Source organism: Rhea americana, unplaced genomic scaffold (assembly GCF_003343005.1).
Source record: "Rhea americana isolate MKP2758 unplaced genomic scaffold, rheAme1 scaffold_53, whole genome shotgun sequence".
NCBI classification, from domain to species: Eukaryota; Metazoa; Chordata; class Aves; order Rheiformes; family Rheidae; genus Rhea; species Rhea americana.
This window is the reverse complement of record NW_028186679.1, coordinates 3,711,971-3,739,913: the sequence shown is the minus strand read 5'-3', so window position 1 is coordinate 3,739,913 and position 27,943 is coordinate 3,711,971. Positions and strand designations below refer to the sequence as shown.

The 27,943-nt window shown below is 36.0% G+C and overlaps 1 protein-coding gene across 5 annotated transcripts in view; it reads left to right on the top strand.

Annotated features, from left to right (window-relative positions):
* MLLT10 (MLLT10 histone lysine methyltransferase DOT1L cofactor) overlaps nucleotides 1-27,943 on the top strand; it is a 138,740-nt gene that overhangs the window by 101,456 nt on the left and 9,341 nt on the right. For all 5 annotated transcript variants that reach the window (XM_085318345.1, XM_085318349.1, XM_085318347.1 and 2 more), the window contains 4 exons: nucleotides 6,512-6,687; nucleotides 22,121-22,238; nucleotides 23,583-23,655; nucleotides 26,709-26,863. In XM_085318345.1, the coding sequence (XP_085174471.1) occupies nucleotides 6,512-6,687; nucleotides 22,121-22,238; nucleotides 23,583-23,655; nucleotides 26,709-26,863 (522 nt within the window). The remainder of the gene's footprint in view (nucleotides 1-6,511; nucleotides 6,688-22,120; nucleotides 22,239-23,582; nucleotides 23,656-26,708; nucleotides 26,864-27,943) is intronic.

Genomic DNA, 27,943 nt, shown 5'->3' with positions numbered 1-27,943 from the left:
CCATGTGGCGTATTTCTGGAGGCACTGGAAGGATATAAAGAAAGCATGTCATATGATCAAAATAACGTGATAAGCATGAGTGTCTGCATCTATTTATGTGAACAATGTATTTTCAGTCATGTGACAAGAAGACAAGTAAAAGCGTAAGGGAACAGTCTGCAATAAGAAACTAGGTAAACAAAACTAAAAAAGGTGAAGTTACAGGGATTGAGTTACTTGGAGAATCCTTTCAGTTAGTGGTTTTGAGTGCTTTTGGTGAGACAAGCCAGTAATGCATTTCCTTATTTATCATTGATGTTTCCTGCATGTACCTCAGAAGTGTGTACAGGGTTATCTTGCTAGCTGAGAGCATGTGAGCCAGAAACATGTGTTCTTCTCTAACCTGATTTTTTGACAAAAAAGTGAAAAAACTGCAGTGGAATTCCATAATACTGTGAACCATTCCTGAAGGTTTCAGAGTTTCTTCTGCAGGTTAATTGTCACTATATCCATACAGATATGTTCTCTGCTTCTCCTCACTCCTCCCAAACCCATTTCTATGCTTGGTCCCTCTCGCTCCCAAGCTCCCTTCAACTTCTGCAGTCTCTTCTCCCCTAATGTGGACCCTTTTCCTTTCTGCATTTCATCCTGCCTAAATGATCTCTCCTTTTGCATGGTAAGCCTTAGTGCCCTGTTCCCATCCCTGTTTTTCATGTGCTTATGACATTCAGCCAGAATAGCATGCGTCTCTGTGGAATTTAGCAGACTGCCAGACTCGAAACAAATGAAAGGAAATCTTTTTCCCAAAACACGCGGTTTAACTGTGAAATAGCCTGTGTCAGGAGACATGGCATGGAAATATTGGTTCAATACAGGCCATTCCTCAAGGTCAAAATCCTTCAGTCATAGATTTCTAGAGACTGGCAGAACATTCAAGGGTGGTATTACTTCATGATTTTTTCTTGTGCTCTTCCTCGGGCAACTGCTGTTGACACTGTTAGAGGTGGTATATACTGTGCTAGATAAACAGTGGTGTAGCTCTCCTTAGATTCCTAGCCCAGTGTGTCATTTATCTGCATCCTCATGTTCCTCTCCTCTCAATGAGCAAATCTACCTTGGCCAGGCTATGAAAAATGTGTTTGCAAGCGCTTCTACTATGGAGGGCTGCAGTGAAAGACCTGTAGTAGTTTGGATTAATTCAAAGTAGGAGTCGGAATACTCTATACCAGCAAGCACAATATTTTGACGGTAGTTTAGAAAGTTTTGAAACCTTGTACTTAAAAGCACACATATGGAATTAAAAGTCTAATTGAGAACTATATATTGACAAAACTTGATCTAAACAGCTTATACAAGTTGTTCCCTGTTAATTAGTATTCATCACTACATAACACTTACTGAAAAGCAAATTCTGTGCCATTACTGGCATGAGTGTAGTCATAATTAATGAACATTGGGTCAAGTGTAAAAGAACATTGTTGACTCTAGCAGGTAGGACTAGTAGACATTGTGTAGCACCATGGATCAGTTCTGGCCCCCATACCCTCACCTTCTACTGGTTATTGTATAAATTCTTGGAAGAATAGAGATAGCTGTTAGCAAAGCCAGCATCGTGAAGATAGGAATGGAAATAGGCAGAAGAGATTGACTAGGCGCCTTTTGCTAGATGAACTGTCAAGAGTTCAGGAATAATTTTAATGAATCCTGATAGCAGACTTGGGGTCTGTGCTATATCTTGTCTTTAAATCACTGTGATTCATTTTGTGTGTGATATTGCCATGCAGAATTGTGTTCCTCGGTTGTTTGGAGATTCTTGTCAAACATTTTGGTCTTTGGCTATAAATCCAATCTATATAGTATTTTCAAATGGAATAATTAAAGAAATTACTTTTTATCAATAGCTGTGAAACTAGAATAGCTATTCCATTTTGAAAATATATGCACATATTTTGTCTCCTCCTCTTTCCCCTCTGCTCTTAGCAGTATGCATTCTTTGGGTACTGCAGATCTGAGAGCTCTTTCTCCTTCTACCTCATCATGAAAAGGAAGCAGAGTGCTCTTCATGAAAGGAGGACATTGACTGTTGCTCTCTGAATGAGGCTGGCGTGCCTCTGTGAAAAAAGCCTCCCAGTCACTGAAAGGAAGGGACATACTGGCTTGTTATGAGGTTGCAGATAAGTAACTATCTTTTTTGTACATCTCAAGTACTGTTACTTCAGGATCTTGTAAAAACCTATCTGAAATTAAACTCTGCCACTAAGCTCATCAGCAGAAGGAAAACAGATTATTTGATCTTTAGACTTCAGATTCCTTCCTGAAGGAAGGAAACCAGATGGCCCTAGCATCAGGCCGTAGTTTCATTATCTCAGATAAAATGAAATGAAATATTGTTGGTAGTTTGGCAGTCTGAAACACAGCTTTCTCTTTGTTATCTTCCAAGATTATGGCATTGTGTTAACCTGTTTGCTTGTATTTTGTCCATAATGGAAAATGACGAATTGTGGGTTAATTTTTCTGCTGTTACACCCTGTCAGAAAGGAACATGTTCTTGCTTGCTTAAAGAAAGGGAAGTAAATTATCTAATCAATTTTTCTAAATGTTTAGTTGCTACTTTACAGGCAACTGTGTTAAAGGCACTTTTTCATCTTGCTTGGTATAGAAAGTTGTTACGGTTTTATTTCTTTTATTTCTGTCCTAGCCTCCACCAAGACAGGAAGGGACATCTTCGGGTCTGTAGTTATGTGCATCTCTAATCGGCTTGCAAGTTTACATTTCTAAAAGCTCTTAGACTGGGTTGTGTTAGTCCTAAAGTTTTTGCAAAATACTAGGAGCAACAAACTATAATAGATACCGCACAACTGCAGAGCTGTTTCAAGAGTTTCAAGGTAATGTCTTAAAAGAAAATACAACTTTATAGTTGGGAAAAAAATCTTTCTAGTTTCCTAAGAAGGCAATACTTTATTCATACTGACTGTCTTGATTTTGGCCTTCAGTAAGCTTTGTCCCCATTCAGCCATAGCCGTTGTTGTTGATCTAGGAAATCACCTGTATGGGACGGGAATGTGAGTAGGGAGCTATAGTGTTAGAAGATATAAGAACCAAGGATGTTATAGTTAGATACAGGGATTATGGTGAGGAAGCCCAGTGTATTGATTTCATCTGTGAGATGCAAAACTATTGCAAGCCAGAAGTACATCTGCTCTATTAATCCTTTTGCTCATGGAACTCCTTATTTTTGAGATTTTGAATAAACCCACTAAACTTGTTCTGCATGCTGCTTAGTGATGCACATTAACTGCTGCACAATCTAAATTTAGGACAACTAGTTCTGATTTAAGCCCATTTATATTGTTTCTCACTATTCTTGAAGTTTGAAGTTCTTTTATTTCCTCTATTATCTATTTCATCATTGATTGTGGTGAAAAAAAAAAAAAAAAAAAAAAAAATGCATGTGTTCCTTTCTCTGTAGTACTTCTGTGCTGAGCAGGCAACTATTTCTTGTCCAGAGATACTGTTTTGCAGTTGCCTTTTTATTAAGCATTTCACTTGAGCAGTACAGGCTGTACGTGCTTTCTATATTTTTTTAGTCTCCCAGAACCTGAGATCGTGTTTGACAGCTATGTTAGCAGTGTTAAGCACAGTCAGACTTTACCCTAAAAGTGTTACATGCCTATTTCCGTGTGTATTAGCAGTCAATTACATCCTATTTAAAACTCTTAAGATTGTATTTAACAGCATGCTAGTTTTGCCTCTTGCAAATTACACAACGTATTTCATCATAGGCTATACCTATTTAGCTTTTCAGTAATGTGGGAAGTACTTTAAGTTTTTTTAATGTGTTTTAACATAACTTTGATTTATGTGATGCTTAGGCTTTCCTTATTATTCCTTGCTGATTCAGAAAGCGATTTATCTATCTCCCGAAAAAACAAAAGGACAACTTGATGTAACTGAGATATTTTAAATATCTTCTGTCTTGGCTTTCTAACATGGTATGCACACAGTTTTTATACAGATATTTTTGAAATGACGTGAAAAATCAAGGATTGATTTGCATGTTCAGTATCCTGTTCTTATCTGAGTGGTTGCATGAGAGATTACAGAAATGCATGTGCTTACATATTATATAAGGTGTGTCTAAATGGAAACACTTAGCCCAAAGAGAGTATGTGGATTGGTCCTCTTTGTCCTGTCTTTTGCAACAGCAGCAAATGGTGAGCTTTTATATTTAAATAAAAAACAAAAAAATAAACTTTGTTCCACTGGCAAATTAGTTTATTGTTTGTCTTTCTTTTAAAGAAGTTTTATGCCCATGATTTTGTAACTATCTGCTTGCATTCTAGAATTGTATTTTTAAGAGTAAGAATAAACCTCACAATTAAAACAGTAGAAGCATAAGCTCTGAAGTTATAAAACATGCGAGGTTCTGAAAATTGAGGGAAAAAAACCTTACAATAGCATGCTTCAGAGTTTTGGAGTTCTTTTTAGCTTTCTGGCAAAATATCTTGATTTGCTATCCTTGACTCTTGCTGAAAATTTCATCAATTTCTCTATTCATTATCATGATGTTTTATGAGAATGATAACACTTACAGAGACTAGCTCGTACGATTTCATCATAAGTTGTGTGATAGTTCATATTTTTTTTAAGCCTTAAAGTCACAATTCCTGGAACAAAGTAATTGCATAAGAGTCTAATCTTTTTGAAGTAATTTTGTAGCTCTCATAGTTTAAAATATGTATTCAGAATGCAAAGTGTGTGTGAGGGAATCTCCTCCAGTTGTTTGATTAACTTTAAAGTCTTTGTTCTAAAGCAGATTGCATTATTTTAAGGAGGAGGATTATTTTTTATCCTTTGTGGTTGCTAATCCAACAATGAGGGATAGACTCAATAGCAAAACTCTTTATTAATGATGTTTATTTTGGCAATGTGGAGAGAAATCTAGAGCAGAATACATAGAATTTACTGTCTAGTTAGAGGAGACAGATGTAGTTGGAGAAAGGGGGTAATAGCATGAGTACGTTGAGGATTGTAACTGCTAATAGTTCCATAACTGTAGATTTCTGAGGTGGTGACAAAAGGGGGGGGCAGGTAAGCTATGAAAGAATGACCTAAATGGAAGGAGAAAAGAGGTGAAGGTTGGTAGGAGAGAGGAGCAGGTGTAGAATTGAGGTGTGATGAAGAGATTGGGGAGAAGATTAGAACAAATGCCTGATCTAGATTAGGGAGAGGAAAAAAATGACTGCTTTCCAAATATACCTGAGTTTTTCAGCTATTCTTTCTGCACTGAGTCTGGTTCATTTTCTCTTTAGCTTTTCTTGATGGTTAAAGAGGCAGGAAAATTAAGATGCATCAATGTTTGCATATTATGTGTGGAGTTGGATTATCTTAATCTCCCTTGACTGTGTCTGTGCTCAGAAAGAATGCTGGGTGGAGAGTGGTATTTAATATTGCATTTCCTCTTGTCTCTGCCTTCTTCAAATCATTATTTGTATGAGTGACAAACTAGCTCCACCCTTTGCCTTCTAACTGGCGTTTCAATTCTGTTGCTTTTTTTGATCTAACCATGTTCATTCTACTTCTGTTTACTCCCTGTGGCACTCTTCCTCTAACTGCAGTTCAGTGCTACCATGCTTGATATTCCTTGGCCAGCTGACAGCTCACTTATCTAATGCACGTGGAGCCTAACAGTTTCATAGACAGGTACTACTTCTTGTCCTGGGCTTCTGGTCAATAGGGATTTTCCTGACCTATATAATCAACTTTACCCTGCATGTAGATGAACAGAAGTAATGGCTTCACAGAGGGGTATGCACTCTCCTATTCAAATTTCTAACATACAAGTCTGACTAATGTTAACGTGTTTAGTCATTTACTTGTTGACTGTTCTAGCAGAAATATTACTCTAGCATTCTTAGATCACAGATGGAGTTCTAGTTTGTGAATAAATGAAATGCGACCACTTCTACCAGCAAATCTGAAGACTTTGTCCTCAGACTTGCTGTCAGTTCTTCTCTAAAACTGCACAGGAAATCCTCTTGGTTGCCTAAATTCTCTTGCAGCTTTTTTTGAACAAATCTATGTAGTTCAGAAATGTTTTACTTTAGAGTCAAAAGTATTTTTCATTCAAATCTTTTGTTCAGTTATACAGCCCAATACTTAATTCTTTATCTACTTAAACATTTAACATTGAAACAATAAATGAAGATAGCAGACTCTGAAGGCAAGCATTTTAGCCAAAAATTCTGCTATTGTTAATATTTGAACATAATGCACATAAATATTTGATGCATCACAACCATTTTAATAAAGCTTAAAACTGAATCTGTGTTTCCTGAATTGTAAAATGTCAAATGACAAGAATACTTCTGAGCATGGTTAGAATTTCAACACAGGAACTTTCTGTATTGTATATTAAGTTATCTTGTTTGTCTTGATTAATTTTCTATTGCATATTTATGTGGTTACTAAACAACAGAGGGAGGGGGAAAGAGAGGGAGATGCACGTAATTATTTTTGTAATTTTTTTCAGGTATTTTTAGCAGCAATGATGTAGCAGTATCATTTCCAAATGCAGTATCTGGCTCAGGATCTAGCACTCCCGTTTCCAGTTCTCATTTACCTCAGCAGGCTTCAAGCCACTTGCAGGTGGGAGCTCTGTCACCTTCAGCTGCGCCTTCTGTAACTACTGTTGTTGCTGCAACTCAGGTAAATTTCCAAAAGATTTAAGATAGCAAACAATGTTACTGATCTGATTATTTACAATGCTTAAAAAATGTCACTTACTTGGAAAATAGGTTAAAATGCACTGTATTTGTTGTAGATGTGGTGTTATAGTGGCTAGGAGTTCACTCTAGTATTACATTGTCCCATCCTTGTACAGTTTAGAAATGGATTTTTAAAAAGGGCTGTGGAAGTATGTGTTAATAATGACTGTAATGTGACAAATAGAGTTACAGTTACAGTGCATCATCACTCTAACCAGTGTTTGTTATCAGAACAGTATTTTAAGGAAAGATTTAATACTGGAAAGCAAGAAAACTTTCTGGGCATTTCAGGGAAAAAATGGTGGTATAAGATAAAGTACAAAGATGTTGATTTGGGAGATTTGACAGATTGACAACTAAGGCCAGTAAAGGCAAAGAGGAGGCCAAGGTTGACATCTTGATAGCAAATGAAAGATGACACACGTGCTATAGTTCTGTATTTGAAAGGTCTTACAAATGAAGGTACATAGTTTGTGTTTGATGGTGGAGGAATGAGGGAGTCAGTAGAGGGGGGCAAAGTGAAGGGTGACACGGTCAAAGTAATGAGCCAGAAAAGTTATCTTTATGGCAGCATTTTGTATGGATTTATGTTGGCCAAGATTGCATTTGTCAAGGCCAGGGAGTAGGAAGTTGTAGTGGTATAAAGCCAAAATGATTAGCGTGTATGAGTAAATGCTGTACTGCACATGATGATGTTTTTACATTTTCTGTTTCTTATATTTTTCCTTCTCTGATGGGAATCTGTTTTACAAATAACTATACTTATCTTTTTGTTTGTATAGGAGCCAACAGTTTATGATTTATAATGTCTACAGTGATCGAAAGTAGTGGATATAAAACATGAAAAATTAAAATCTAGCTTAATACATAAGTATATATTTAATACATGTATCATATTTGGTACATACCAATATAGAATAAATTTCAATTTCAAATGAAACATTGTTGAAGTTGGCAGATCATATTTTTAAGTAATCTTTTTGGATGGTTTCCTAAAGAAAGAATGCTTGTGTTGTCACAGTGTATCTATATATAACTTCTGCCTGGTAACTTTGAAACCTGTTGGCTAATTTCACCCAAATGTAACTGATTTCAGAAAAAAATAATTAATTTTTTACATATTTTATGAAAATAGATGGCCAAGTAGAGACTCTATTAAAATGCCACTGAAGGAGAGTACAATATAAACTTCACTTCTTAGATATGGTTTAAAACTATCTGAATACCAGAGAACTGGAAGATGGCTAATATGATGCAAGGTTTTAAGATTGGATAAGCCTGTCATCTGCATTGCACAAATTGATGTAAACTATTTGAAAGAAATAAATTAAAAATATGATGCTTTGGGGAAGAGCCGACTTAGCTTTTGTGAAGAGAAGTTGCGAGATATTGGAGCTCTTTGTTCGGTAAGATGTGGCCAAACGATACATATTACCATTTTCTTGAATTTTCAAAGAGTATTACACAAAATCACTCACTAAAGATACTTAAATAAGCAGTCAGGAGATGAGGGGAAAGGTTGTGTCAAAATTCAGTAGCTGCTCAAAAGACTGGGGGCAGGCAAGCACAACAACAAAAAAACAGATACTCGATTTTCACAGTAGAGAGGATTACCCTTGCAGTCTTGGAAGGATCTTTTTTTTTGACCTTCAGCGTATTCATAAACGATCCAGAAAAAGAAGAGGAGCAGAAGTTAAGTTTGTTGATGATGTTAAGTTACAGAATGAGGTAAGATGAGGATCRGCTGTGACAACCTACAGGGGGACCTCCCCACCCTGTGCTGATAAGGTGGGATAAGAGGGCAGATGAAATTCAAGTTAAAAGGAAAAGACAGTCTTTGTCCAGAACAGATACAGTAGGCCTGGAAGAAGAACAAGAGCAGCGAGTGTGAACAGTGACGAGGAATAGCATCTGTTTGAATGACTGAATAGTATAGGACTCTTTGGTCCGGAAAAGAGAGACTGAGATGGGATAAGACAAAGGTCTGTGAAATCATGAATGACCTGGAGAAGGTAAATAAGCAAGAGCTTTACACTAACCCTTTCAGTTTAACTCTGGCAGAGGACAAGTGGATTCAGAAGGCAGTTGGGCAGAGTGCAGATTTAGCAGTCAGGAACAGAAATACCATAGTATTTTCTCCCCGTGTCGACACAAAAGAGTGGATTATACCCTATGAAGTGCATTTCCTCTCAGTGTTCAGCTGAACTGGAGAGCCCTCCATAGGTTAATTAAGTGCCTGAAATTCCTGTCTTGATTTGCCTTTGTTTTTTGGGGGAGATGCAAATTTCTTGTGATTTTTTCAGAGGAATCATGTATCTTATGTCAGTGCCTAACTTGTCTTCAAGTGGCCATAGATTTAGTTGTCTGGGGCTTATCCACAGCTGCTATCATTTAAAGACTCTTTCAATTTTGAAGTATCAAGGGAGGTTCAAATGGTGACAGGTTTTGATTGACAAACTTAAAAGGGAATTCTTGTGTTTGCACAGAGAATTAATGAAGTCCTACATTATTGCTAGGATCCTAGCACTGTATTTGCCTATTGGAAATTGGTAAGGGTGTAGTCTTTGGTTTTATCCTTACAAACAGTGCCAACACATAACCTTGAACTTGGCACTTCCATCACCTGAGCTGTTATGTAAGTATTGATGTTTCAACCAAGCATTGTGCTTTAGATAAGCTTAATTTAAATGTTGGTGTTTGTCACCAGGTAGGAATCAGTGGTCTAGCAAAAATCAGAGTTGCTTGCTGGAAATGTGGGGTTTTTTGTGCCCTCTTTTCTTTTCTTGAGACAGCCTTTGCTAGGTCATGCAGTTCAATTTAGTGAGCACAGCGATGCATTTAACAACCACAAAAATGTAAGAAAAAAAGGCAAATATGAGAGATGATACACACATCTGTTCCTGATTTTCTACAGATTAATCTTTTCTGCCTTTTTGTTGTTGTTACCTGTTATGCATGTGACAGCAAATTAGTAGATCAAAAACTCTTTTGAGAGATCTTTTCTCTCAGCAGTGTGTGTCTTAGCCTCTTCATGCAAATTAATGTACATTCTATTGAGGAAAAATCACTTTCTTGCATTTAGATTTTGAATATTGTCTTGATTTTTCCCTGTTACACTGAGTCACAAGTTGCAGTATTTGGAATTTGGCCTCATCTGCAAAGAGTTCCTTGTGTTTTGTGTTTAATCATAGCGAAGACGTTTGTTAGCCTGTTATTTTGTTCTGTAACAGTCTACTGTGTTTCTCTTTCCGACAGGTTGTTCATGGTATTTTCATAATAAAAAATGACCTAAGTGSCTCGCTATCTTTTGATATTGTATGGCAGGACTCGTGTCCTGCTTGTCAGGAGATGGTAGTTGTTAGAATCAGAAAATAATAATTAGGATTTTTTTTTTTAGTTTTCATTTGATTTTAGTGGTTTTAGCGTTTCATTACGAAGAAAGTGTTTGCTCTATGCGCCAGAGGATTAGACTGCAGAAATAGAAGTTAAGGCTTTTGTCTGGAGTTTTTCTTCCAGTTGTTGACTATTAAAGCCATTTTTCAGATTGTATTCCTTTTAAGAAAAAAAATGCACTTAATGATCCTTTCATCTAATTTCAATAGTGTTTTTAGGGGGAGTGGAATTTGCATACAGTAGTTATTTAACACGTAGAGCTCTTTATTTTGAAGAAATCAACTCTTTGATTCTATTGTATGAATCAAGTGTGATTTTTCGATTATCGTAATCTCAATGTATTGAGAATTTTTTAGGAATATTTTGTGTTTTGGAAACTTTCTATGATAAAATTCTTAACTGGTCTTTTTTTTTTTTTCCTCCCATGTGATGGTATCCAAGTTTTTAGTGACTATATAAGCATAAATGAGGCAATTTCAAGCATTATTGCACATACATGACACCAACCTGTTTTACAGATATAGTCCAGCAGATATATAGGACAAGGAGAAAAATGTTTTCATTAGTGGAGTTGTATTTTTTTTTTTAATGTAGCTGAGCTTCCTCATCTGCAGTTTGTTCAATTTTAGTCTTAAATTCCCATTGTCACATGAGATGCTGTGCTTCCTTGACCACAGTAGTAGCTGATAGAAGGAAAAGAAGCATTTGTAACAGCAGTTCTTATGAACAGAGAAAGGGAAACTGAATAGTTGCTGTTCATTACTCTGTTTAGTCTAAGATTTAATTTTCAGCATAATAGGTCCACTTAACTATAGTGCCACTATGCCTGTGTAGTGGAGATGTGGTAGTTGGGAGGGTGGGTACTCAGTTGCAATTCTAAGTGAAATAAGTTTGCTTAAATCGCTTCCATTATCCCTGAAGTTGGTTTGACTTTATTCCCCCTGGAAGCTGTAGGAAAACAGCAGGGTTTTCTTTAGCAAGCATATAGTCGTAGTTATCCTCCTTTGTGTGATCCCGCTTTTAAAGGGAATTAGGGGTTAGCTTTTTCAATAGATTTGGAGGTATTTGTTAACATTTGAGGAATGTGAAAGCTCAGGAATCCTAAGATCTTTTCATACTCTGAATGTAGAGCACCTGACTGGTTTCAGATACTTCTGTCATTCTGTGGTTTTTATTTTCTTACCTTGTGAATTACTCTAGTCCTGATTTTTGGATCCTTGTATCTTAGCCCTCTGCTCTTTCTCTGAGTCACTAGTTTACATTATTTTTGGTTTCCTGTTTCATTTTTCTCTGCTTTTTGTAGTTTAATTCTGCTCATATTTTTGCATATTAGCAAGGCTAGCAGTTCTACTCTCTCAGCCACAAGAAAATCATTGAAAATGCAAGAAAAGATGATCTCTGTTCTTAATTCTTATCCCTGACAACAGGAAGGGTAGGAACAATTTCAGGAGAAGGCTTATTTATGTGTTTTAAAACAGGTATGGAACATTGTCTGCAGATGAAATTATAAGGAAATTGAAAAGTACAGCTTCAACAAGTAGTCTTTACTGAAAGTTAAAATTGAGATTTTTTTGTAGTGTCTTCAGACAGCAAATTTGAGCATTTTCACAGTAAAATGAATGTGCTTGACTGCTTTTGCCTGCTGAGTTTCCAATTATAGCCTCAAATTATGGATATCATTCTCAAATTCATTATGGCCTCATTCTACTTCCATTTGCCAATCTTGTTCTGAGAATCATACCTTTTTTTTTTGCCCCCTCCTCTTTATTTTGTACAATATTCAGCTTCAAGTAGACATGAGGAAAGGAGGAAAGTTTCCAGATAAGCATCTGAAGTTTGCTAGAGCCAAGCAAGTTAAAGCCTAAGTTCCTTTAATGAATTCACTGGGGAACCACCTACACCGTTTAGAAAATGACAGTAGTTGTTAGTGCTTTAATGAACTTTTCTTTGGCAGCAGAAAGAAAACATCAGAAAAGACAAATTGCCCTCTGTTCTGGAACACTATGATGTGACAGATGTGACCTTCTCACTCTTCAAGTAAGCTTTGTACTAGATCACAGGATCACAGAATGCCTGAGGTTGGAAGGGACCTCTAGAAATCATCTAGTCCAACATTCCTTCTCAAGGAGGGTCATGTAACGCACATTGCCCATGGTTGTGTCCAGATGGTTGTGAGTATCTCCAAGAAAGAGACTCCACAACTTCTCTGGGCAACCTGTTCCATACCCTCACTGTAAGGAAGTTTTTCCTCTTATTGAGGTGGAACTTTCTGTGTTTCAGTTTGTGCCCATTGCCTCTTGTCCTGTCACTGGGCACCACTGAGAAGGGTCTGGCCCCAGCCTCTCTATACCCTCCCTTAAGTTACTTATTGATAAGATCCTCCCTCAGCGTTCTCTTCTCTAGGCTGAACAGGCCCAGCTCTGTCAGCTTTTCCTCAGATGAGAGATGCTTCAGTCCCCTAATCATTTTGGTAGTCCTCTGCTGCACCTGCTGCAGTAGCTCCATGTCTCTCTTGTACTGGGAAGCCCAGAGATGGCTGCTTTAAATTGGCTTCCTATTCCACTGTCAAGACATGCGTCACAACCACATGTAATGGCTGGAGTTAAGAATTTAGTATAAYGCCATTGCAGACACCTTTGGATCAGATACCTTAAGACTTATAATTAGGGACTTTGAAATTATTTTAATGAACTCATTCAAACCATTTCTTTCTTGCCATTCAAAAGAGCTCATCTTAATTGTGGTAAATTACATAGCACACGTAATCAAAGATGATTTACATAACTTGGAAAGACCTGTATTCTGTTCTTCGTTCTTCTGATCCCTGAGATTGGTTGCTTCCTGAAGTCTCTTTATTAGTATAGAAATACTGTCAGAATAGCCTTTCTTAAATCCAGAGTCTGAGTGCAATTAGTATAGATTTCTACTGGCTTATCTGCAAAACTAGTAACTTTGATAGGGCTTTGCATATTGTGTAACAGGTGGGTGGGTGGATGCCATGTAAAACCTTTTTCCTCTTAGAAAGCAGTCAACTTTGTAAAGGATTGACATAGCTTATAGCAGTGTGTTGTTAACATGTTGTTATTCACTGAAGGGTGCTTATTTTGGAGAAATTCAACATCATGCCATCAGGTGACGCTAATTTTTTCCTTTTGTTGTAAGTAATTATTTTTATGTAAAGGAAGTTAGATGATCTTTCCTGCAGATGAACAATACATTTCATATTCATATGAATATTAACTAGAATCCATTAAGTTCTTTTAGTTTGTTTTAATTGGTGTATTTTCAGTTCTGGTGTAGCTTATGTTGCAATGTAGTTTTTAGATCCAACATAAAATCAGAAAAACGTACAGCTTTATTTCACTTCAGTTATATATTTCTGGATTTGTCTTTCTAATGATGTTTTGCTTTACCTTTAAAATGAGTAGTAATTAAAAATAGAATAATAAAACATCTGGAAGTCAAGATTTATATGGATTGAGAAGTATAATTCCAGGAAAAAGAAATCATATCCTTACTAGGCTACTAGAATTCTTAAATAAATAGAAATAGTGGATGCATTAAAAACAATTGACATATTTTATGTAGCTATCAAAATAATTCTGATAAGATCTCTCAGAAGAGGCTCCTAGCCACTGAGTCAAAGGCAAAATATCAACAAGGATTACTAATTGTGATGCTGAAACTACTCTATTCTCCCTATCTCATGATTTAAGAGAAAATTAAAGATATAAAATGGGAAGGCAGGAAGATCCAGGAGAAAAAGAACAAGTTTTTAATAGAATATATTGCTTGTCTTTGGGACTCATCACAGGAAGTCACCAATGTTAGTAGATTTAGAAAGAGTCTAAATTCATCCGTCAGTGAGTTGTAGGCAGAGAGGGGTTATATTTTAYGGTAAGCTGTAAGTACAAGATAGTGACTTTTCTTCCAAAATCATTAAACCATGTTTATGTCAAATTTTCTTAAGTTTAAGGGACTTACAAAATTAAAAATGTAAAAAGAACTCTACCAATAAAGGCTTTTCCATCAAAATTTTCTTGTTCATCGCTTTAAAGTTGTTTTAATTCCGTGTTACTTCTAGGCAAAATGTGTAGAAAATCTAATTTTCTTTTCATTCAGTCTGACTGAGGATTTTTGGGGTGGGGGTGGAGGAGAGTAGCAAGGAGGAAGAATTTACAGCCAGAGGGAAAATTCCTTCTAACATGTGACTCAACTAGAAGAACAAAGGAATCATAGTTGTAAGTAATCTACTATTTAGCCTAATTAAACTCTTCTTATATTTTCTTCTTGCTTCAGTAAGACTGTCTTCACATATATTTATCCAATATACAGGTAGTCTGGAAGGCAGTTGCATGATTTTGCACAATGCTGCATGCTGAGACGACTACATCAGTGTTTCTGTCTAGCAATAAATGTTTTCTGCCTTCAAGCTGAAGCTTATTTAGCTTGGCTTATCTGGTGCTGCTGTAGCAACCATCAGTCTCCAGGCAACTGAGGCACACTGACCTCTTCATTGAACTGAGTGTAGCACTACTTCAATTTAGCTGCCTGAGACAATAGTAATGGTGTTGAATGTGAAAAATGTGAATTTTTCTAGTCTGTATGCAATGGATAGAATACAAAAATACTTAGATAAAAAAATGTTTACGTTTGACTTGAAAAAGATTTCAAATTTACGTAGCATATCCTTTGTTACAAGCTGCAAAGTTCATTGTTGATGTAGTGTCCTATAGGCCCTCTGTAAGATGTTGAGTATTCTTGCAAGCATTTTTCACACAGCAGTAATTCTGCTGCTATGGATGCTTGTTTTGTCATTTAAATAGCAAACAGTATCAATTTTTATTTAGAAATTTAAAATATCACTGTTTGTGAATAAAGAGCTAATTCATGATCATTACTATTTTTGAAATTACAGATGATCTGAGAAGTAGTTACTTCTCTCTTGAATCCATTATTGGACATATTATTAGTGTGTCTCACTAAATTGGCTTTCTTTGGAATATTCATGTTGAGAAATTAGATTATTATAGAATATTTGTGTACTGTTTTTGTTTCCTAATCAAATCATTCCTTCTGCTAGTCAATATGAAAGTGAAATTGTGATTCCTGGTTGATGTTCTCAAGGAAAACAGATTCTTATGCTGGATATTGCTTCCATTGTCTGTGTAGAGCATATACAGGTTAAGTGCTATGAAAATAGAGGTAAATGGAAAGGTTGGAGAAACAAACTGAGGTAAAAGGGGTTTGTATTTAAATGATAGCTCAGTTTCATTTAGGTTTGTGGGGAGAAGGAAGAATCCCAGGATCTTAACTCTGTAAAGCCTCCTTAGGAAAAATTGTGAAGTTATACTCTTAATGAGGGAGCATTTATTATGTTTTTGTACAGGTTTATCTTCTGTGTGTAATTAGCAAATTTATAACTAATTAGGTTTTAATTAGTTAAAATCTTAGAGAATATCCAGCTCAGATAATGTGGAAGAGGATAGTAAACTAGCAGTACAGTTGAGGTTGTAGCCTTTTCACGTTATTGGAAGACAGACTTTGTACCCATGTGGTTTTTAATGACTTCATGTGCCCTTGTTGTACAGTGGGCAGAGGTATAAATTAGTTTCTGTAGGTGTGCCATTAATTTTTCATTTTGCCTTTCAATTCCCACTGTGTTTCCCAGTTGCATTCATTTGTGCTTCTCTTGAAAAATATTTGAGTGCTGCTGTTTGAAGGATAGATGGTTTCATTTAATTGGAGGATTTATTTGTGCATTTTAATCAAAACAATTGATTCTCAAAGACAGTATTTGATTTTTTGCTTGTTTATAAGCAAGGGTCTTCATCACAGCTTGAAGTTTGAAGGTTCTTTAGCTACCATATTTTGCCGTCAGCATTCAAAAGTACAAATGCAGTGATGTAGAATCATGCTATGGATAGATTATCTGCATGTCATATATACAGTTTTCTTAAAAGATTTTAATTATAATAATTTGTATGTCAACTGAATGCTCCTTTTGATTGAAAAGTTGCTTTTTTCTTTTCTAAGAGGTGATAAAACCTCTTTATGATCTCATTTTAACTTTCCTGGCATCCTAATTGAGCTTTTCAGTTAATTCTTTTATTTCAGGCAGTTAGTAAAAACATTTACTTGTCTAAGTTTTTTTTTGTGTGTGTGTATACAGTCCAATTCATTTCAGAAAATTACAGCTTTATTATCTGTAGAAAACTTTCAGGACATCAAAGTGCTTGGATGGTTGTGGTGGCTGTATGGGATGGGGTATCTTTTCAGTCTAGTATTCTTTTCAGAGAATGAATGAGTAAATGACTACAGTGGATGTTTGGGTTGATGCATTTTGTCGATGGATGTATGATAGCAGATAAAGTGAGATTAGCTGTACGAAGTACAATGTAGGCAGTTTCAACTTTCAGTGCTGTAGGCTCTTCTAGTTGAGAAGTCAGTATAATTTTTTTAAAGTTAACTGTATTCAGCTAATGAATATGAAATATATTGATTCAATTAAAAACATGTAAGTAGCGTTTATCCTGTTACATCTGTGGTGACTTTCCGAAGTGTGGAAACAGGATTTTATTAAGAATTTTTTTGCTGTCTTCAACTCCATTGGTGTTTCTTGACATACAAGAAAATACACGGGAAAGCTTAAATTCTCCTTTCGTAGGAAATGAGGTCTAAATGGTTATTTTTAAGCATATTCCATATTTGTGGTGAAAATATTCAAGGGTTGCATTGCCACAAGTGATGTATGAAAAGCTCTTGATTTGGCACAAGTTTCTCCTGGGTTTCCGGTAAGTTAGGGTGTTGCTACAGTAACTGCAGTCTGGCTGCTCTTTATCTCGATATGTATTGCATACCATGTGAACAGCTAACAGAACTGAGAAAAGGCAAGTGGTGATGTGCAGCACTGGTTCCCCCACATCTCCTAAATGAATTATGGGAGGTACCAAAGGTGCCTGGAAGGGGAAAAGGAGGCAGCAGCATAGTCTCTTTCCTATTGCACTGAATACTAAGAAGAGTCAGCTGTAGTATGCGTCCCATAATATAATTAACTTTATAAAATTGTAGGAGTAAAATCACTTTCCTACATTTGTCTAAGCTAAATGGTGAAACTTGAGGGCAGGTTGCTTTTGCAGCTGTCACTTTCTTCAGCTTTCTTCACTAAAAAAGTGAATCGCAGTTGGCTTTAGCATTATGTACATTGCTTGAGTATCTTTGGGTGTCTAACTCGTTTAATCACAATGTAGGTTTTATTCTTGATGTTGTTATCCGTACTATATTTTTCAGATGAATATTGCTTGCCATTGACTAAAATAAGTCAGTTTAAGGTGACTTCAGAGTTTCCTAGATAAAGTATGCTTCTGCTAGTATTAAGTTCTGTTTGAACTTTCTCCCTTATTTCATGAAGGTATACAGTTATGTTTAAAGCATTAATAATATTTTCTCAAAAGTGTAACAGAACTTTATTTACTTCATTCACTAAAAATCCTGCATCAAGTTTCTTGTATACTGTTTTGAAAAGTAATTCACTGTATACTTTTCAGAAGTAGTTTGCTTGTAGTTATTATTATCTAGTGCTCTCGATTTCTTCAGTTTGTGTTAGTAGCAACAGAGRGAAGTTCCGTGCTTTCTACTGAAGCATGGTACTAGACATGTGGAAGAAAAAAACTAGTATGATCGGTAAATACTATGACCCCAAGCACATTAATTTGTTAATCGTATTTAAAGAGTATGGACAATGCAGGAGAAATGATATGTTTTTATTTTAAATGGGAATCTTTCAAATCTTTTAAAATTGTTCTTGACAAGTGTGTATGGACTAGAGTAAGTAATTAAATGCTCTATCACTAATTTTAAAGCATCATCAAAGTATTGCAACCTAAAACTACAATATAGCAGTGAGTATTTTTAAAGCACAAAGGGAAAAAATATGTTGATTGAATATAAACTATTAAGAAGTTGTCTTGGAATTGGTTGTTAAGGCCGACGTTGTTGTCCTATCATGAAAGAAGGAAAGTTCAGTAATGGTTTAAGTACAATTAAATCCCTCCCCTTGCTTTATGGAAACTCAACTGTAGGCATTTCAGCATTAGCCTAAACAATGGTTTTGAATATGTTAAGCCCCTAACAATTAGGGAGCAGTTTGGGGCATTGAATAATGTGGAATGATGCAATTGAACCTGACAGCTTCAACAGTCAGCCTACTCATGGGACCTGAAAGTTGTTCACACTTGGTTTCATCTCTCATCACACGCTGAGTATTAAAACCTTACTGGTGTGGAGCTGAGACAGAAATGGGGCCTGTTATCAGAAAATACTTCCTAGTATAAAACTTGAACAGGGAACAGGCATGCCCAAAGGTTCTCAGATTTTGAGACCTTTCCAATATAATAGTATAGAGCTAAGTATTGACTCCTTTTCTCCTCTTCATTTGTTATTTTTTAAAGGGTGTTTAACTTTGTAAATGAAGGAACTGTTTTCTCTGGAGAATTAAGCTAATGTACAGTTATGAATGTTGTTAATTTAGGAAACAGTTGTTAATTTAGGAAACTTCATGCTGTTAGAGCAAAATACCATTTTGCCATGATGTAAAAATAAAAGAAGTATGCTCTATTTTAAATATTTCACAGGATATTTTCATGTATCACTTAAATTTAGTTAACTTGCATATATACTTTTCATATTAATTAATTGACACACTTTTTTGAGGTAAAGGAAGTGCTTTTAAGCATCAGTCAAAGTCATTTGTGCTTATTGCAATCGAGTATTCCTTGAATTACAGTGTATCTTCATTCTGTGCTGCTCTGCTACTTATTGCTTTACTGATTTATTGAACATGCCATAAATGAAAGCAATATAGTATATACCTCTAGATAGGCTTAAACCCTTCTGCAAAAGTGCTTTTCCAAAAAAAATACGATCTTTTCAGAATAAATACTTAGCAGTTTCTTCATTAGTTCATACATATTAATCATGTGTTGTATGTTGACTGTTTAAATAGAATCTGTTAAAATAAAGAATCCTACAGCTTTAAAAGTACTGCATTTCAGAAGATGTTTCAATCCTGTGACCTTAATATATATTGACAAGATGATTGCGCATTTTTAATAAATGCTTGCTACAGCTTGTTTCGACTGTGTGTGAAACATGAAGCTCCTATTTCACCTTTAAATAATGTAGTGCTCCTCCACCTCCTCTACTTTCCTGTCAGATGAAGTTGTCACGTATGTAAAGCTTCTCAAATCTTTATTTTTGTCATCTTACGTTGCCATTAAAAAAAAGTATTTTTTAAAAAAAAATTATCCAGCTACTTGAGCAGTTTTATTAACGTGACTTTTCCCTTTGAGAGATGCACAGGATATGCGATGTCACGAGAACTTTTGTAGTTCCAATTTGTTGCAGGACACCTTTACTAGTCTTTTAAAGTATACACAGGGGGTGAGTTTAGGGTGAACCACCACCTGTGAAAAAACTCAGGTTCTTAGATATTGTTTAAATCATGCTAAGTCTTTTGATCTGTCTGTCCACTTAGCAAATATTGTGTAATTCCTTTGATGTCTTCTGTGATGTGATGGTTACTCACCACACTTTAGCAACTCCTTTCAGCTAAGCTGAAAGCTTAGATACTTTTAATTTAAATAAGTTCTTAAAGCTATTTGTGCATGTTGTAGTCAATTAAACATGTATTCTCCTTGTTGATGCCTTGCCATTATAAATATATATATAAATATAGTTGTTATTATGCAGTTTTAAGTAGCCTTGCAGCGAATAAACGCACCAGTTTCTGCATAAAATATCAGCAGTTCGCTTGCTAGAATTAAGAAATAAAAACCTGTTTTGTAGGAGTAATCTAAAACTAAATAGAAATAAACCACAATATTTGTAGGATTTTTTTTTAAAGTTACATTAGTAGAATTCACAACAGCAAACATTTTATTTACATTAAGAATGTGTAGATTTTTATTTTGCTTGTCTTCTCAGATTTGGAAGGGGATAATGGTGGTAATTTTCATTTTGCAAGTTTTTTTTCAGTGAAAGAATTCGACAAAAATATGTTGTTGAGATTTGCTTTTTGAGAGGAAAATGGGACAACAATTGAAGGTTACTAGTGAACAGTAACAGTTTAGTTGGAATTGTGGTATAGGTGTTTATTGAGGAAAACAGCAGGAGTTGTGTGGTATTGCCTCCTTTATCAGTGTGTGTCACAGTAGTAATGTACTGTATTTTTGGAATTTGTTGGCATACCCAGGTAGGTGGAAATGCCTGTGTTATTTTAAGAGTTATGACTAATTTGGATTAATTCTACAAGAGAAATGTAATTCTGTAAAGGAAAAAAAAAAAGAAAAGAAAAAAGAAACCCAGACTTGAGGTGAAACTGTCTTGCAATCTTATATTTACCTTTAAAATGAAAAGTGAAAAAACCCCAATCATTTTAAATAATTTTTTGTTGCATTTTCTAATTTTGTGACAGTAGAAAAACTTGAGTATCAGGCACAATTTCTCACCAGTATATAGTAAATAAAGCATCATTGAAAACAGTTGTGTGAATTCATAAAAGTCCATTCATCAAGTTTAATATGTTGGCTGAAAGCCAAAACTTAATGGTAGTGTGTGATTCTTTCCAGAGACATAGTTTATACTCTGTAATATTTTGCTGTAATAACCAGTATATTTCCCTYGTCTCTCGTGTGCAGTTATACGTGTCAAAATGTCCCACAAATTGAGTTCCTTACTCTTCACCTTCTTTTTTTCTCTCATATTTCATAAAAAAAAAAAATGTTGCTTTTGTAAAGGTGGTTTACATTTTCTTCAAAGACTCATTTTAAAATCCGTAATATCACAAGTTGTGTGTCTGCAGGTTCCTCCCCCCACCCCCAAATAATATAATCTTTTTTTTTTCCTGAAATCTTTTTTTTTCTTTAATCAGACAGGAAAATGCAAATTTTTTCATCAGCAGCAATGCCTTTTTTCTTTGCTTGTGTCTCTGAAACTCAGCATTTAACACATCTTTTCTTTGAAAGGGGAAAAAGCATAAGCAGCCAAGGAAGAAGGTATTTTTATTGCATTGGATTATGCAAGATTTTGGCCAGCCTCCTTAGCTTCATCTGTTTAAGGGTTCATTTTCGCTTGTTTGGCACAAGTCCCAGCAGAGACCTTCAGAATTGTGGTTAGCAACATGAATGAACACAAACTTTGGGAGCTCTTCAGTAAGTAGAGCTGGCCAACTGCCAAAAATACAGTCCCTTATATGGGGTCAGGGCAAAGCTGTGATTCGTTGAGCCCCCTATTGTATAGAAAACATACTTGTAATGGCTGTTTGCGTTCTTTAAAATAAAAACAAAACAAAACAAAAAAACACCAGGCTTCCAAGTCTATCAAAATAGGAAGTAACAAAACAGTGTGCAGGTTTTACTAATGACGGAGCAGAGCAAAGGAAATATGGCTGTGTGTAGTTAAACTGTAGAGCTGAAAGTTGGACCTTTTGACCTGTACAGCCGGCTTGTGATGTCGGGAACCCGAGCGTTTGTGAGACATCTGTTGTCTACCTGCCCTTATTTTGTAAATGGTTTAATAAGATTAAATAATTAGGAGGATAACCACATGGTCGCCGTGCTACTAAGTCCGAGCATTGAGTGCATACTTCAGGATTGCGAGGATGTCCTGCTACATGTTGGTCGTTTTAAAGTGCAGTTTAGGTATTTTTAAGATTTGCTGCAGTAAATTTTTATTAGAAGTTTTCTTTATTAATTTGTCTACCAAAACCAACTGTGAACCACACTGGAATGCTTTATGTGTTTAAAAAGTATTGCAATTTTATTTCTGTACTCCCAGATGGAAAATAATCAATTTTTTTTCCAAATACATTAATTTTTTAAAAGAACTAATAATTGTGCATTAGGAAGACTTCCTTAAAATATATTTAGCATTTCCCTCCATTTTTTTAAAAAAGGACTCAAGTTTCAATTGTTGTCTTGCAGGCGAACACCCTACCTGGATCCTCTCTCAGTCTGCCTCCCTCCCACATGTATGGCAATAGGCTGAATCCAAATTCGGCGATGGCAGCACTTATTGCTCAGTCTGAGAACAGTCAAGCAGGTAAACTCACTGTTGGTCTTGAAAACCTGTGCTACTTTCCAGGCTTACGTATTTTTAAAAAAGATTGTTAGATTTTTATTTTTGAGCTCCACATTTGTTTATTCAATGTCTGTATAAAGTTGTTATGTGCTGGAAGTAAATTCTCAGTTGTCCCGCAGAACAGCTATTTTTTTTTTTTTTAATTTAAAAAAAACTGTCTAAAATGTAAATGTTTAAGCAGAGCCATCAGCAGGCAGGAATGCAACAATGTCTCCTGTGACTTCTGTGATTGATGTGTTCAGTTCCTAGCTCTTTGCAGTGAGAGTACCACAGCTCTGGGTTTTGTCGTGCATAGTTTGAGCCTCTATTTGCATAATTCATGAAATTGCATTACACGCAAGTTTGGGCGAAAGAGATCCCGTTGGAGAACTTCTGCAGCGTTTAATAATCTTGTGGCTGTTACCCCTGGACGCTTTGTAACATCCGGTCTCTCGTGGAGTTTTAATGAGCGCGGCCCGGCTTTGTTCGGTCCCGGTGAGGAGCTGCGGGCGCGTCCTCGCCGCCCTGCCTGCCGGGGGAGGGGGCGAGCGCCGCGCCGCTCCGCTCCGCTCCGCTCCGCGCTGCGCCGCGCGCGGCCCGCGGGGGAGCAGCCGGGCTCTGCCCGCCGAGGGTCGGAGGTCGCCGCCCCGGAGCGGGGGAGGGCAGCCCCGGCGGGGGCGCGGGGGGGGTTATGGAGAGGCCATGGGGAAAGTAACCCTTTTGAGTCCTTCCAAGCCAAACGTTTCTGTGTATTTAATGAGGCCTTTTTTGTTTGTTTTACTACCTTTTAGCAAGGGGCTTGCCTATACTTCTGCTTATAAGTAGGAATTTGTGAATTACATGCTTTCATAAAGTTTTCAGTGAATCTGTAGAGTAGGTTGTGCTTGTTAGATGATAGCGGCRATTTTAATGCGTTACATATTTTATGAGTTGTTTTGGGATGCAAAGTGTTAAAAAAAATACAAAGCATCAGGATTTGCTGTGATAAGCATACAGATTAGCTGTCCACAGCTGTGATTCATTACTTTCACCGTAGAAATTAAAAGTGGCTGAGGGGAGGGTACTGCAAATGCAAACCACACTTCTGTGCTGTAAAACTGAAAGGAATGAAAGAAGTGAACATAATCCATGGCCTGCTACACCCTCAGAAATGTGTAAGGACAACACCTTACGTGCTACAGTTCAGCAGTCTTAAACTAGTTACGTATTTGGTCTTCAATACTGAAGAAGTTGAGATTTAAGATATTTTAAGACTATCTACATCAGCATTAAAAACTCTCACCGAATAAGAGTTGATTTATCAGCTGTGAAATATTTACACTGCAGATCAAGATCTCGGAGATAATAGCCGCAGCCTTGTTGGCAGAGGAAGCTCACCCAGAGGAAGTCTCTCACCACGGTAAGCGTTATTTACATTGGAGAGTGCAGGCGGAGGAAACTTTTTAAGATTTGGAAACTTCATTATCTTTTATTATGTGTTACCTGTTTAAGTAGCATTGCATATATAGATAGATAGATACAGATATATAAGTATGAAAATATATAAATTGCTACGCTCACATAGCTCCAAATAGTCTGAAACTTATTTTTATGTCAACTGAGATTAGGTTTATAAATTAAAAGACTTTACTTAAGATGTGGAGACATACTTTAAAAGGATTTATTTATGATTTTAGCCACATGTACTGATAATCTCCATGGATTTGTTGCGATAATCGTACTTTCCTTTCATACTTGCAGAAGGTCTAAAATCCCATAATTTTGTTTTTATAGTATTTGCTTTTAAAATTTCAAAATTGCTTTTTAAATTATTTTGGTAACTTTTTTTTTATGTATTTTAAGTGAAGCTTTGTATTTAAAAGACTTTATTTTCCATACTAGAACCCATATGAATTATATTGGTATCACTTAGGCACTGACTGTGGGGAATTTTATAATGAAAAGGATTTTAGGATAGCTAAAAAAMCAAAAAAATCCTGCGGTTAGGCAGATGCAGCATTGTAGCAATGAATTTTATTGTTACTGCCTGAGATTATTATAGTAATTTGTAGTAAATATTTTCAAATTAGATAATTAAGCATACATGTGTTGTTGATCCTGTATTGTATTCCTTAATTAATCAAATGACTTCTTGTTGACTGGGATGAGCATACTCTTTATAATATTTAGGTGGTATTACCTATCCRTGAACTGGCTTTTAAGTTTGTTAATACATTTTACTTCTAAAAGAATAAAGAATTTACAAATCCRATTAAATAGTGATCTTTATATATTTATATACTTTAACATACARATCTTTATATAAGTGTGTCTGTACATACATATACACACACATATGTGTGTATACACACACACACCCCAATAATTTGAGAGATTTTTGGAAAGGGAAGTGCTCAACAAATAGGAAAGGCTAGAACATTGATTACATATGCATAAGAGGCCTACCTAATAGGTATTGTGCTACACTCTGTAATTACAAGTTTTAGTGCTTTCTTAGTTGATGTGTTTGTGCCCCCTTTTTTTGTGCATCTGAGGCTATAGTTGTGCTTGGCCTGGCTTTAGAGAGAATATCTGGGAAGCTAAACTTCTTGAATACGATACTTCTACTGAGTGTATGCTCAATATATATGTTGCCTTGTGCTTATAACATGGTCAAATTTCAGGTGATTTTCATGAGGATGGTGAAGGAGAATTATATGAAAGTAAGACCATCTCTGYCAGAATCCTATATGTTGCTCAACGTATGGAAATACTGTCAGTTCACAAAGAACAGATAGCTTTTTCTTGGGTGGCCAGAGTATTTAAAAACAAGGAAAAAAAAATCTGTGCTGTAGTTCCAATGGAAGATGATTATGAAACATAGAAAAACTTAGACTGAAACATGCAGCATGGAAAAAATTTAGAAAACYTATTCATTCAATTGAATGCTTTCAAAAAGCATGTAGAGAAAGAAGTACCATAGCTTTTTTGTTACTATTTTTATTTTAGTGCACTGTTTGTATGGAGTGCCTCTGTTCAGAATGTTTCTGCAAAATCTTCCTTCTCATCATTTCAGCACAAAGTGTAGACAACTACTTCTAAGTCCGTTTGGCAGTCTGTGCTGAACGGCTAAATGTAGTTGAACTGTTATCTCCTGTCAGAAAATACCACCTTGGTTTCCCGTTCATCAGCGGTGTGTGTGTTTTTTTTTTTTTAAATAAGTGTTTTTCTCCATTCTGTATGCGAAAGAGGAATTACTTCTAGACACCTACAGAGCTCTTAAGTCACTTACTTAAACCCCTTTCTTATAAAAATCAGTTTGCTCTGGTGTCTACAAAATGCTAGACAGTTATTAGGCAGCTAATGTGCTGTGACTGCTGCTTATTACACTAATCATAATTAACACACTGATTTCCTGAGTGCTATATGTTGTCCTGTACTTGGGACTATGGTGGTCTTTTTGATAGGTTTGTATTCTTTGAAGAGTGGTGCAGCTGTGATCCTGTGGCAGAGCCAGGAGCTATCACTACAGTAGTAACTAATATATAAGAATCTGAAAGTGAGGTCACTGGAGCTGATTACTAAAAATAAATAAATAAATAAATAAATAATTTAAAAAAACAATTAAAAAAAAAGACACCAACCAAATTTTAGTGGGATTTGGCATTAGTTCTGGGTAAGGAGTGAGGCCATACATACCTGAAACCAGAGTTCTGACACTGAGGAAAAAAATTGAGCATCTGGATTTGCTCAGAGATTAAATTTTGCCCATCCAAYGAAAAAGCAGCCTTATCTTAAAACCTAAGGGGTACCTAGCTTTCACAGTGGCTCTATCCTGAGTATTTAATTTTATCCTGAATGAGAAAAGACRTGTGGCAAAAAGATTATTCTTTGAACCATGTGTGATCATGAKTAAAAAAGGAAGCATACTAAGTGTGCATAGAAGGGGCAGAGGACAGCCTTAATGTTCATTGAGTTCCTTCTGAAATAGTATTTTCACATAGACCATCAGAAATCTGGTTTTACATGTTTCATTTTTAGAACAAACGAGGCAGTGGATGGCCTTCTGTCTGGAAGTGCCATTACTGTGCAGATTTTAATAATAAATGATGCTTAGTTTYCGCTAAAAGTTTAGAATTTCTTTTTAAGATAGGTACACTGTATCTATATATACTACTATTTCTTGCTGTAGAAATAGTATTGTATAATTTAATACAATGCTGTTTGTCAGGTATTTTGTTAGTCTATATGCTCAAGAGATTTGGGGCTTTCTGAGTATAAATTCTCATATTGTGAAGTGTTGTGCTATTTTTCGTTAAAGCCTTGCAACCAGGAGTTCTTAGTGATTTAGATGAATTAGCTTAGTCTYAGAAGTGTAAGGTATGTAGGTGCTATGGGCTGACATAAAGTAAAAAAAAACTTCAGCAGCTTTCCCCTTTGCTTTAAATGTACAAATTCCAATATTTTCAACAGATCCCCAGTAAGCAGCTTACAGATTCGCTATGATCAATCAGGGAACAGTTGTGGGGAAAACTTGCCCCCKGTAGCAGCCAGCATAGAACAGCTTCTGGAGAGGCAGTGGAGTGAAGGACAGCAGTTTTTACTGGAGCAAGGCACCCCGAGTGACAGTAAGTACTCGCATTCTGTTTTACTACTGTTTGTATTATGAGTAACTGTAATCCAGTGATTGTCCAAGAATATCTAAAGACTTATTTTCTGTTGTGAATGAAATACAACTGTAATGTAGAATTATAACATATTTCTTAATGCAGCACTTGGCTTCAGTAGATCACACGAGTTCTCAGTCATTACTGATGTGTTTATGGATGTGGAAGTGGTGTCATGCAAGAGGAAGTAACTTGCACATCGATCCAGCTGGTTGTGGAATTTGGAAATGAATTCTGGACCCTTATGATCCACAACTGTGAACTTCTATAGCTGTTATAAACCTCTGAATAACACAGTTCCTCAATTCTACTTTATATCATATGATATGGATTGCTATAATGTTTCATTATTGTTTTATTTTTGATATTTTAAATCTAAACTGCCTGCTTCTGTTGTTGTTTAAAAACACAAAACAAAAAAAMCTCAAACCCAACCTTCCTACTAATGTTGGCAGGTATCTTACTCTGCTTTTGTATCTCGCTTATGTTCTGTATCTCATGAAAGTCACAAATCGAGTAAATCATTTATTTTTTCAAGTATCACTGGAACTGATTAAGTTAAAATATGTATGTTTTATTACCAGATCAATTTTTGTGTTATGCTTTATTGAACACATTATTCTTGTTGGTAGTATCAAGTGGTATCTAGTTGGTATTTTTATGAATGGTATCCTGACAAAAATGCTAATTGTGAGGAAATTCATGCAGGGATAATCCTTTAAACATGATAGCTGGAGGACAGGTTTAGCTAAGTCTTATTGCATCTCATTTGGGCTCACTGAGGGTTCCTTTGTATGTTCTTGAAGAGGAGGGATAAAAGCTAAATCCTTGGGAAATGACCAGATGTGCCTATACCAGTAGACTTATGTCTGTTGTAGGCCCAGAGGTCATGTTAAACAAATACAATTTAGAATTTAAAAAAATGGCTATCCCTGTGGCTTTACAGTCACACTCTGGTACTAGTTGGGGAATCCAAGTTCTGAAACAAAAATCAGAATTGAGAAAAATGTGCATGGGAGAAATCATGCTAGTTCAGAAGAT